The sequence below is a fragment of the Colobus angolensis genome, unplaced genomic scaffold (genome assembly GCF_000951035.1).
Source record: "Colobus angolensis palliatus isolate OR3802 unplaced genomic scaffold, Cang.pa_1.0 Scaffold101, whole genome shotgun sequence".
Lineage (NCBI taxonomy): Eukaryota > Metazoa > Chordata > Mammalia > Primates > Cercopithecidae > Colobus > Colobus angolensis.
Window position 1 is genome coordinate 9,321,594 of NW_012111031.1, and position 12,538 is coordinate 9,334,131.

The 12,538-nt window shown below is 39.0% G+C and overlaps 1 protein-coding gene across 1 annotated transcript in view; it reads left to right on the forward strand.

Moving 5' to 3' along the window:
• The window catches only part of EPSTI1 (epithelial stromal interaction 1 (breast)), a 116,755-nt gene that overhangs the window by 19,759 nt on the left and 84,458 nt on the right, over positions 1-12,538 (forward strand). Inside the window, exons 2-5 of the mRNA XM_011940372.1 lie at positions 6,106-6,164; positions 7,604-7,687; positions 10,953-11,026; positions 11,790-11,873. Coding sequence (XP_011795762.1) covers positions 6,106-6,164; positions 7,604-7,687; positions 10,953-11,026; positions 11,790-11,873 — 301 coding nt within the window. The remainder of the gene's footprint in view (positions 1-6,105; positions 6,165-7,603; positions 7,688-10,952; positions 11,027-11,789; positions 11,874-12,538) is intronic.

Genomic DNA, 12,538 nt, shown 5'->3' on the forward strand with positions numbered 1-12,538 from the left:
GTTGAAAGTGTTATGCTTTGTACATCCTGTAGGATTATTTGTAATAGTGAATAATTGAAACAGTTGCAATAGATGAGTGGTTATATGATGCACCAATGTCATGAAATACTATGTAGCCATTGAGCGTTAAGCATGTTACATATATAATCAAATTAGGAAAACCACTTATAAATGAAAGCAGGATGTACAACTGTACTTAAAATATGATTGCAACTGTGTAATTTTATGTATAGAACATAGATGAAAAGTAAATTCACCCAAATACAATTGTAATTGTGGTCTTTGAGAGGTGGGATTATGTGTGACTTTTTAATGTTTCTAAAATAGTTTTCTGAATTTTCCTTTACAAGTGTTTCAAAATCAGAAAGAAAACATGAATTTCATTTCTAAATGTTCTATGTACAGATTTTGGAATACATCACTATGTCTTGCATTTGTGTTTTTTTTCTTTAAGTTATAGATAACCTTGAGTAATGCTTGAGACATAGACATAATCCGTTCTGTCTATTAATAAAAATAATGGGAAGAGAAAATATATAGCACATTTCATAAGTAAGTGGTTTTTCTGCAAATATCAAATTCTTTATCATTAAGCCATTCTTAATAGGAATGTTAATACTAAATAATCTCTTGCTGGAAAAGAGAATCCCCCTAGGGCCTCTTGTACTTTTATGTTTTGTTGGATGTGCCAAGGCCACTCTTTAACCTATTTCTTAGAGTTGTTTGTTTAGCTGGGAACCTGGAGAGATGAGGTTTGTTCTCCCAGGACAAAGACCAGGCTCACTTACTATCTGCCGTAAAAATGGTGTATTCCCCAAGCATTTCCTCAGCTGCAATGCAAACACACCATGTGTGCAGCATCCATCCTGTTGCTCCTACCATAAGACTGGAGGCCAGAGAGAATAGATGTAAATAAACTGTTGCTCATGCTGGCTACTGTGCCATGAGTAATAAACTCTTTGTCTCTGATCCAGGAATTTCATGTCTTCTTCCAGTGTCTGTGAAACAGTAACAGGCTAACTTAATAGCTTGTAAGTAGAATCCAATCAAATCCCAGACCTGACATCTCTATTTTAAAAATATGAATTTCTTATAGTTATTTTTACTGAGGAAGTAGTTACAAGACATTTCGTAAGTATACCTACCAATTGGTGTCCATTTCAATGATGGTCCCATCATTGGTTTTTGGCCTCTTAAAGATGGTGAGTCTCTACAATATTGTACTTCATATACACTCTTTATATTTTTAGCGTGACTCCTTCTTGCTAACTTTTTTTGTGTGTGGCTTTTACTTATGGGTGTGTGTTTAAGTGAAGAAATACATCATCTCAGGTCCATTCTATATGGTTGCGCAGATTGGTGACTACACACACTTGCCTGGCTAAGGTGTGATTTGTGGCTGAGATACATACCAAACCATGTGTCTTTACCTCCAGCTGAAAGAAGCAGCACTTTTTTTCTAGTTTGCATGAATTTACAATATCTCACTAAGCCATGGGATCCTGGGTGTGTGTGCTTCTAATTTTCGTAAAGGCATCCTATAAACAAAGGCCCTGATGATTTTCTACGTATTTATCCGTCTTTACCCACTATGTGGCTATTCGGCCCTCTAACAGAAGCTATGAGTTGTATTGATGAAAGAACTAATCAATTACACATTAGCTTCTTGGGTGTGCATAGAGTGTCTTAGCCTCTGTAGTTTCTGAGGCCAAAGACAATTCATAAACGTTTCCACACTGGAGATGTGGAACACTTGATCAGGGATGGTATGATATAGGCTTAGGGGTCAAGGGCGATTCGCTCAGCCTGGTCTTGTTCTCTATTTTTCTTGGGAATTTGATCTATGTATGAAAAAACTTTTGGAAACCTAAATGCCTCAAAAGTTTTGACTCAGTTTGACTGAAAACAGTAAGTTTCAGATTCCTACATTGAAGGCCATGTAACAAAAACCAATATGGAATGTCTTGTCTAGAAAGGTAAGTATCCAAATGCCTTTGATTATCCCCAAGTCTTTTTTTTTTTTTTTCCAATTTATGTATACCCAAGGATAAGATTTTCTTGAACTATGAAAACTTCAAACCAACTTTTTGTAGGACTGTAGACTTTACATGTCTACTATTCTGCTTGAAATTATGTTTTTCACTTAATTTTCTCTTTCTGAACTTTTGCTCTTAACTACATTTCTTTTTCATTTCAGTCGAACCAGTGTTGTTCCTAATTAGAAATTTAAATTACATCTGATGCAGTTTGTACACACCAGGGGATATAGTTACGTAATACTTTTAGCCAGCCAAGATATTTTTGATAACTTCAACATAACAGTTTTTTCAGAGTACTTGTTGATAAAAGGTTATAAAAATTGTGCAAGAATGTACACACAAGATGCAGTTGTGTAACTCGAGAGACCTCACAAGGAAAACATTGCTTTTCTTTTTCTTTTTTTTTTTTTTTTTGAGACAGAGTTTCGCTGTTATCGGCCAGGCTGGAGTGCAGTGGCACGATCTCAGCTCACTGCAACCTCTGCCCCCTGGGTTCAAGCAATTCTCCTACCTCAGCCTCCCGAGTAGCTGGGATTACAGGCGTGCACCTTCACGCCCGGCAAATTTTTATATTTTTAGTAGAGACGGGATTTTACCGTGTTGGTCAGGCTGGTCTTGAACTCCTGACCTCAAGTGATCCACCCTTTTCAGCCTCCCAAAGTACTGAGATTACAGGCATGAGCCACTGCACTTGGCCAAACATTTCTTGAATATCTTTTTATTTTATGTTACTTGTGGTGCAGAAAAACATTTTATCTTGTCTGTTCTTTCATATATTCTCCCTTAGTATATCTCATGGATGTGTGCTGTTGGAAAGTGAAAACAATCTTACAAATTGAGATATTTCATTAAATTTCAATGAGGTAATTAAGGAGACTCATTTTCAAATATATACATTTATTTCAGTGGCTTGAATGTTGCTTAATCAGGAAATGACGAGAATACGAAATGTTGGTTGTTGGACTTGTCTAGATCAGCAGCTTTGAGAGTCAGGCTGTTGAAAGAGATAGCACATAGGTTAAAACAGCAAAGGCCTGTGCTGTGGGTAGAAACTAATTGGCTGAAAACATTAATAAATTATACTTGCTATTCATGTCAAGAGAAAGCTAAGAAAGAAGGGATGAATATGTGTATCTACGAAGGCATCACACTCTGACACATGAGATTAAAAAATAAAAAGCATATCCTTTGACTTAAGCTCTTCTTCCTATGTTAAGAAATAGAAATAGAAGCTAAGTTCCTTACCATTTACTTGGCAATGCTTTCTTGGGACTATTATAACATGTTTTAGATTTGGCTTTTTCAGTCAATAAAATATTGTTAAGATGGTTGCCGAGGAATTCACATAAAATGTACGTAAAATGTTTATTACTGGGACCACTGCCTGGGTTTATGCTAAAATGCTTTAAGTAAAAACCCTCTAAATTCAGAGCTAATTCTTTCCCTTTATTTTACGTTTCTCTATTAGGTACCTGTAGGCTACACACATTGGCCGTAGATTGACTGAAGTCCTATTCCTAAGACAGAAGATTCTAGTATGATGTCAGAGTTAAAAACTTAACCAGATTAGATACTGTAGACTACAATCTTTTACAAACAAATTGATTTTTCTTTCCAAACCTTTTGCAAAATTTCTGTAAGAGAGACTCGTGGACTTGGAAAATTCTCTGTGAAGCTGCTTTTGGCAAAGTCCTGGCAAAGAAACACTTTTATTGTTTCAGATCCTATTCTTTGAGCCTCAACTTGCTATTCTTATTTCATGCTATTCGGTTTTTTACTCCTCTGAGGTCTCTATGAATCTCCACTGTTTTGGATCTCTGAGTAGTTACATCACCCCACTTTAAGACTTGTTTGGATATTCTTTTTTAATTTATTTTTTATTTTTATTTTTGTTTTTTTCCCCCATCCAGAACTCATGTTGAGTGGTTGGATATTCTCGTGGGGTGCTTTGGTGTTTTCTTGACTTGTTCCTAACTAAAGTGTAAGTTCTGTTAAAGTGATTAGTATCCCTGTTTTGGAAGCTCCCCTCATTCTCTACAAGCCCCTGATGTAATAAATCCATCATAAGTGCTCAGTTAAGTAGGTTGCATGGTTTGGAAGTCTATCAAGGGGCTAAAGTTAAAGGATGGTCATATTTTATGCTTTGCACATTGAGTTGAAAAGTTAGCTGCAGACAGATAACTAAGTCAAAAGTCCTAGATTGGAGTCTCATCACTGTTGCTCAGTTGACCTGGTGATCTTTGGTCTGAGATTCAACCTCTGTCTTTACCAGTGATTTATGAATCCCTAAGTTTTCTTTTATCCTAAGTGTTCTAAGATAGCTTGATTGCTCTATAGTAGTGGTTTTCCAAGTGTGGTACCTAGATCAAGAACAGCATCATCTTGGAACTCGTTAAAAATGTAAGCTATTGGACCCCATCGCAGAGCTACTGAATTAGAAACTCAAGCTTGCAGACAAGCCCTCCTGGCAATTATGATGCACGATAAAGGCTGAGACCTACTGATCTGGAGTATAGTCAAATCTGTGGTATAGAGAAAAGCTCTATATCACAATGTTAGCAGACATTGAAGATTGTGTAGCAATTTCATGATGGGCATTTACATCTAGTATCTCATGTTTCAGCTTTCAGTCTCTGTAGAATGGCTCACCACTGCACCGTATTCAAGTTTCCAGGGACTACCCACAGGATTGCAGCTTCCAAGCTCCTATAAAGTACTGGCAATTCAGAAGCGAAAAATGTTTCTTAGGGTGTACAAAGAATATGCAATGGACAAGGGATTAATTTCCAGTGGCAGCCTCCTAATTTTGTATTCATAACGTTGTATGCATGCTAGGCTACACATGCAACGTCTGCTGATATACATTAGGTAATTGGGCATCCAGCAGCCTCATTTGCATGCAAAGGCTGTTGCACACCTCACATTTGCAAGTCTAAAATTAAAGCCCAGTTTGAAGCTGGCTGAAGGCTAGCTGCTAGAAAAATAATAAGATAAGGAAGGAAATGGCTTCTGTTGATCAGTGCTTTTGGCCTCTACCGTTCAATCTTTGCTAATTTGCCCTTTGAAATGGTATATTCAGGTAGAAGAGAGAGACTTTCAAGAGTATCTGGGTGGATTTCCCCCCCCCCTTAAATCCTACAGTTATAAGCTGGTTGTGTTTATCCACAGCATTTCTCTTAAAACTGTACCTACATGTATGCTGCAGTCTGTTGCTGTGCTATATTTTTGCTTAACGGAGTATTCATGCTCTTGTGGGATCATATGCATCATCTCAAAAAAGAGCCACCCCAACACAGACTCACAGGCTAGGTCTGTAGCATCATTTTATTTTAATTCAGCCCACATTTATCAAAAGCCAGTGTCTTTGTGCCAGACACTGTGCCAGGGGCTTGGAATACGCATCAATCAAGCACACTCTCTGCCCTCAAAAGCTCACAATATTTTAATAGCTTCCTAGTGTCATAGAGTTGAATATTTTTGCTTAAAAAGTCTTCCCTGATCCCCCTGTTTGAAATGACTCTTTGCTTCTCCGAGGCCCTGATTATGCTCAACCTGTGTCCCTAGAAGAAGAGACCCAGTGGACATAGGCCTAGAAAAGTCAAAGCCTAAAAGCCAGTTAGCTACCCAGGTCATCAAGAGGAGGTGGCTGCATTGCAAATGGCCTCTACGCTCAGTCTGTGGGAACAAAAAATGTGCCAATGTTTCCTGTACCTCGGTGTGGTCACATGGAAGAGAATGCCAATCTAAAGCAATCTTAAAGGAATTTACTCACGAGCACCACCTAGAGGAACGGTGGAGCCCTACAAGAACAGTATACCAACTAGTCACTTGTCACTCTTCATCGAATTTTTTATATTTTCATATTTGGTCATGTCCTTTGTTTTACTTTGACATCAAGATTGTGAGGTCCCAGAGAACAGACCAGGGTCTTAAGATTATCTTTCATGGTGCCTATTTGATGGTAATGATCATAAATACAGTATAATAGAAGGAAAAATATCTGGTGGCTTATATGCATTGGTAGTTTCTCATGGTAATAAGTATTTTTTTTTCCTTTTCCTTTTAGCACAAGTGCATATACCTTGATAGCACCAAATGTAAACCGGAGAAATCAGATACAAAGAAGTACGTATAGCCATTCATTTAACATTCAGAATGCTTCTCTCTTTTTACAATTGGTTTATTTTGGTGTGAAGTATTTTTATTTTCTGATTTATATAGACTCACCAAATCTCATAAAGTTTTTTTTTTTTAAACATTAGCAGTTTTGATTATACCTTTAAAAATATTCTATTAACACTTCTAAGTTTGTTTCTCTACATTAGTAACAGAACTGATGACACGATGGTAGATCCTGGATTTCTACTGGCTTGAACAACTTTACACTTGTTGCCAATAAACCTCCTTGAGGGCAGGGACCACGTCTTTCTCGTTTTTGTGCTCTCTGTACTTAATGTGTGCATAACATGTTTAATTGATGTATGGTAAATATAAATGCTGCTATTTAAAGTTATAGCATTATGCTTTAGAGGTGGAAGAGAACTAAAGTTCATTTAGTTCACAAAGAAATAGTAGGCTTGTTCAAGTCCAGCTGTGGGGCTATGCTGAAATTCGATGGTCTCCTTTATTAGATAATTGGTACGAAATTTAACTTCATGACTAATGATGGACAGAAAGGCACAAAAGGGAAAAAGCGCTCTAAAGAGTCCCCACCAGACATGTAGCCCCGGGTGGGACAGTGGGTCAGTGCAGAATATGACAATCACAGCCATGCAGGGACTACGGGAACTGCCAGCCGATCTGGTATTTTACAAGTTTTTGATTTAAATACTTAACAGGAGCTTAAGTCTCAATGTGGTCTGGATTCTGAAATGTTTCAGAATTTGTTTTTCTAGTAATGGACATTTGAAACAGGTCTCATGAGGAGATAAGGGAAGGCGCTGGTGACAGAACTAGTTTCTCTCTGGCGCCCCCTGCTGCCGTGCACAGTGAGCATTAAGGAAATGAGCACAGCTCCCCAGGAAGCCGACTCTGCATGGCGGTCTGGAGTGCCCGAAACCAGAGCCAGGGTCCCCACCTGTGGCACCGAGCCCTCGCTCCCTGGAGTTGCAGTAAGCTTGGGGAGCATTGAACATAAAGCGAGTATGGGCATCAGAATTCTCTGGGGATATGTTTACCTGTGTGTGGAAAGTTCTTATTGACATGAAAATATTCTAGTTTTGCACACATTTTCTATAGGAAACTTTAAAAATTAACTTGATACAGAGTTTTAAAAATGCCAGAATGGTAGGAAAATCTATACTTCTTTGTTTTAGTAGGAGCCCAGGTGGTTTTTCAAATTTGAACCCTCTGTGCCGATTCTTGGTGAGAAGTGCCACAGGCCCGGGCCCAGGGTGACACATAGGGGTCAGGGCTGAATACTGTGTTTCTAACCTGGAAGTCTTGCTCACTCATGCTCATATGTAGTTAATTGCCTTCTAATAGTTGTTTCTTATGCTTCGAAGGGACTGGTTTTCTTTTAGAAGTCTAGTAACTGACGGTTTGATATTTCTCACCTGGCTTAGTTGCGGAACAGGAGCTGGCCAACCTGGAGAAGTGGAAGGAGCAGAACAGAGCTAAACCAGTTCACCTGGTGCCCAGGCGGCTAGGTAAGCAAGCACAGCCACGGCCTGAATGCGGGAGGGCGGGGCCACCTATGGATCCTGTTAGCAGCTTGCATATGTCTGTCTGTGAATGTCCATTGTAGTTTGGTCATTGTGCTGCTTGGGTGGAATGTGTTTAATGTGTGTGTGTGTGTATATATATATGCACTTTTTTTTTTTTTTTGATTTTCTGCAAGTAGCAAACCTGTAATGCCAGAGTTCTATGGGAACACAGTGATGGCTTAATTGCCAAATAATTTAGAGCCTCTTAGATGATTGACTCTGAAGAAAGCTTACCTGGGGCGCTGCATATGCCCTGTCATAGCACTAGTCAGGATGGGAGTAAATGCTAGCACGAGCATATTAATCATGGCAGTTAAATGTTAATCTGAAGAAAAGGAGTGGAGAGTCAGTTCCAAGAGGAAGATGAGAATGAGCTAGAAACCCGGTGGTGGGTAGAAGAGAAACATCACCTGTGTTTTTATTCTACAGATAGAGACGTCTGGGCCTCTGGAGCAGGTGCTGCCAGTGTGATGAATTGTCTGGGCTGCCTTTGCTGGTGTTTGAATCATTCAGAGGGGATGCCACCTAATGGGAATCGTTCACATCTTTTCTTTGCTTTTTCTCTTCTAGCAGCAGCTGAAAATTTAAAGGGTTGGACACACAGTGTCCACAGATTTAGTTAATACAAGTATGTCTTGTGTCAGGGGCCACTTTCTGTTGCAACAGTTTTAGAGAAGTTCCCTCACCTGCCCCCCCAACCACCCCACCAAGAACATGAGAACATAGGTAAAAATCTAATTTGGAAATTATTTAATGAGAGGAAGTAATAGTAATATTATCATCATCCCACTGTATTTCATGAAAAGGGCTAACCTCAAGTGCCTCCTTTGTGCATATGAGCAAGACTCGAAGGATACAATCAGAAAACAGCTTTAATATCTCCTAACTTGGCCCCTGAGATTGGCTATGTGAGACCAGTCTTTCCCAGGCTTTTTGGATGCTGTAAGAAATTAAAGCTTTTTGGTCTTTCTCAAACAGTAGAGTGACCTAGCTAGTTCTAGGCCCAGAACAGTCTCATTTCAGTAATTAATGTTCAGTCTTAGGTACTGATCAAAATTCTGTTACTAATGGAGATGAGAGCTGCTGCCCTGCTCTAACCCAAGTCTGTTTCAGGTAGGAATCTAGCAAGTGGAACAGGGTGTAGCTGGACTTTTCTCTATTCACTGCTCTGTTCCCAGATTCTGACCTTTGTAGGGTTGAAGGGGGAAGTGGAGATAAGAGAGGTCGGAGTTCGTAGTGCAGTGATCCTGGTTTCTTTGAGCCTAGGTTTACGCTGACTGCTCATTCTCCTTCCTGGGATTCTTTGAGTTTTTCAGCATCCTCCACTCTCTGCCACCCATCTCCCACCTGGATTTCCCTGATATGATTTCCTTTCCTGTCAGCAGGACTTGGCCTCACTGTTGGCTCTTGGTAGACTCCTTTTAGGGTTCCATTGTTCTTGACATGGCCCTCATAGGCAAGTCCCTTTAGATGGCTTTATGTTGGCATTCTCTTTCATGAGAATAATATTAAAAGTACAGGAAATACTTGTGCATTCTTTCTTTTCATAAACTGTGAATACGGGCCATTTATAATGTACCTACCTCTTCTTGAGGACTCATCTCAGTGGCCAACTGACAACAGCCTTATATCTTTAGGCTCTAAGTGTTCTAGGCATGAATCCACTAGGACCCTCAGACTCTTAAAAATGCAGGTTGAGGTCTCCAGCTGATTTTCATTAAACCTCTCCTGCTCATCTGATGTAAAGATTTCTCCTTCCTCAAAACACAGAAGAGAGGCAGAATGACATCTTTCCTCAGATTTCTGCCTCCCTTTGGCCTGATCAACCTCTTTTATAGGGTGAAGTTAGTTAAGGTTCCCCAAGGTAGGTTTCAGTTACCTCCTTGCAGATCCTGCTTTGAGGGGCCATTACCTCACTTTGGAATTTGAAGTGCTTGGCATCTGTTGTCTTGAAGTCTTAGCAGAAAATGAGCAGGATTCTCATTTTGACTTCCTGTTATATGCATTATCTAGGGATAATCAGGTATGTGTGTGTGGGAGGGGCTTGGGGGTAGAAAAGAAAATTCTAGAATGTATTAAACTTTGAGTTTTGAACAAAACTTGTAAATACTTAAACATCTGACTTTCTCCATTTCTTCGAATTTTCAACTCCTCCTTTACTTCTCTACCCCTTACAATATTGGAATGGTTGCAGGAGATACTAAAAGTTGCTGTAACATTAGAGAAAAGTGTCAACATTCCTCACTGTTTTGAAAGAAACAGCCCCCATTCCCCACAATAGCAGTCAAAGGGCCAACACCAAACAGGCCTATCTTTTGGATCTCAGAAGAAAAGTCCCTATGGCATCTTTCTCAGTTCAATGATAAGATCTATAGTGAACACAAATTGTTTTAATGCATCTTCTGCGAGAGTGAATCTTTCAGAGAGCTGACACTTTTAGTGACCAAAGCACCAGAGAATTATTTCAAAGGAATCTTTATAATACGCACACCAAGCTTGCATAAACACTGAGGATTCCCTAAACAGCAATTCTTAGATGATTGTCAAGCTGCCTCAAATTCTTTTAGGTTTAAGAGAGAGCAAGTAAATCATCTCACATCCACATTTTTATTTTGACTATATAAGGAAAGAACAATAAATAGTATGGATTGATTATCAGTTACTAAGTAGAATATTCCCATTGTATTTTTAGAAACTGGGTTATAAAGGCTACATACTTGTCTAGTGGCAAGACCTCTGAGAGCTTCCTGAGCCTTGCTGCTTGAACATAAAGCCATAGAGTTAGAAGAAGAAAAGCAATAGAAGCACCTTTGATCACCGTCTTTACTAGGTTCAGGCATGGTCATATTCAAGCAGGAAGAGTATTCTACAATTTCCAAGACAGGCACTATTTCTTCTATTTAGCACAGACCTTTAGGTATGGTTTCAAACCAAGTGAAAACTTTAATACCTACATGATAGGAAAACCTTAGTAAAGTGCTCTTTTGTTTTAAAACTATGGTCTCCTCTTTCTGTCCAGTTCTCTCTTCTAAGTGATTCTTCTTCTTTAAGGTCTTATTAGGAAAACTGGTTATGTTCTTATTTCCAAGAGCATGAGAATGTTAAGGAAACTCATGTTACAGATTTATTATGTATTAATTAGTCCTCGATGGCTGCCATTTCAGCTTAATATTTATGTTTCACCTTTGTGGATTTTTTTTTTCCTAAGGTGGAAGCCAGTCAGAAACTGAAGTCAGACAGAAACAACAACTCCAGCTGATGCAATCTAAATACCAGCAAAAGGTCAGAATTCATCTCTTTTAGTTTAATTTTGGTAAGGAATATGAGTACCAGCTCTTTCAAGTAACCGTGAAATAACACAGTAACTTTACCAAAAGCATAAAACCTTCCAACCAACTGCAAACAGCAGCTTTCAAAGTCAAAGCTATCACGAAGTGAGAAGTGAAGAGATGGATACCTTCAATTCTTACCCAAGCCCTTTGTCACTCAGTAAGACCCTCTATTAAGGGAATCATTTTTCTCATTTAAGTTAACTATGTTTAACTATAGTTTAAAGTCTACTACTGTGTTTGGAATGTTTTGGTTCTAAGAATGTGGATTTGTTTACTGAATGCTAGTCATGGAAGTAGTATAAAAAAGATTTAAGATTCCCAGCGATTGTTACAATGAACACTGAGTTTTGTAATCAGGAAAAATTATTTTCCCTTTTCCCTCCCCAATACACACACACACACACACACACACACACACACACACACAGAGAGAGAGAGAGAGAGAGAGAGGGAGAGAGACAGAGGTAGATAAAGACAGAGACATTGAAAAAGAGACAGACCAAGGAAGAAACACAAAGACAGAAATTTCACGGGCAGAAGATGTAGCCTGGCCATTCTCTGTGATCTAAGTAGCTTGAAGTAACAACCTATAATCATGGTGAGGTATAGCACAAACAATACTGTAATTTGCCTTTCATCATGATTTTGTGTTCCAGAGTTCAGACTGAAAAATGGTAACTGTTTTCGTTCTCTGTAATTTCAATACAATTTAGCTAAAAAGAGAAGAATCTGTAAGAATCAAGAAGGAAGCTGAAGAAGCTGAACTCCAAAAAATGAAGGCAATTCAGAGAGAGAAGGTGAGGAGGAGGAGGATTAGTTCACATTTGCTGATCAACAATTATAGTTTCATTGTAGAAGATTTTCATTACAGTAACTTTAAAAATTTACCCATCTTTTTCTCTCTTTCTGTTTCTATTCCCCACCCTTCTTTTCCTCATCCAATTTTTTTCCTTCCATTTTATCCTTCAAAGGAAGATTCATGCTTAGGTCTTGTGATTTTAGAGGAGGTACTCCCTTTATGGAGCATAGTCTGTATTTCAGGTAGAACAAAGACAGTCATTAAGTCATCACCAGGAACAGGGTGAAGAGGCTTGCAGACCCTTAATAATTATTGCATTGCAACCTCTTGTCCTAAAGGTCATTTATTGTCATTTAATACCCATAACTGGCTGGCATGTGGGTCATTTACAGCTAATTTCTTCATGGGTCAATAATGTACACTATTCATAAATGTGTGTGGTTGAAACGGTTTTGTTTCTTTTTTTTTTTTTTGAGACAGGGTCTCACTCTGTTGCCTAGGCTGGAGTGCAGTGGTGTGATCACAGCTCACTGTAGCCTCAGTCTCCTGGGGTCAGGCAATCCTCCCACCTCAGCCTCCTGAGTAGCTGGGACTACAGGTTAATACCACTGTAGCTATTTTGTGTGTGTGTGTGTGTGTGTGTGTGTGTGTGTGTGTGTGTGT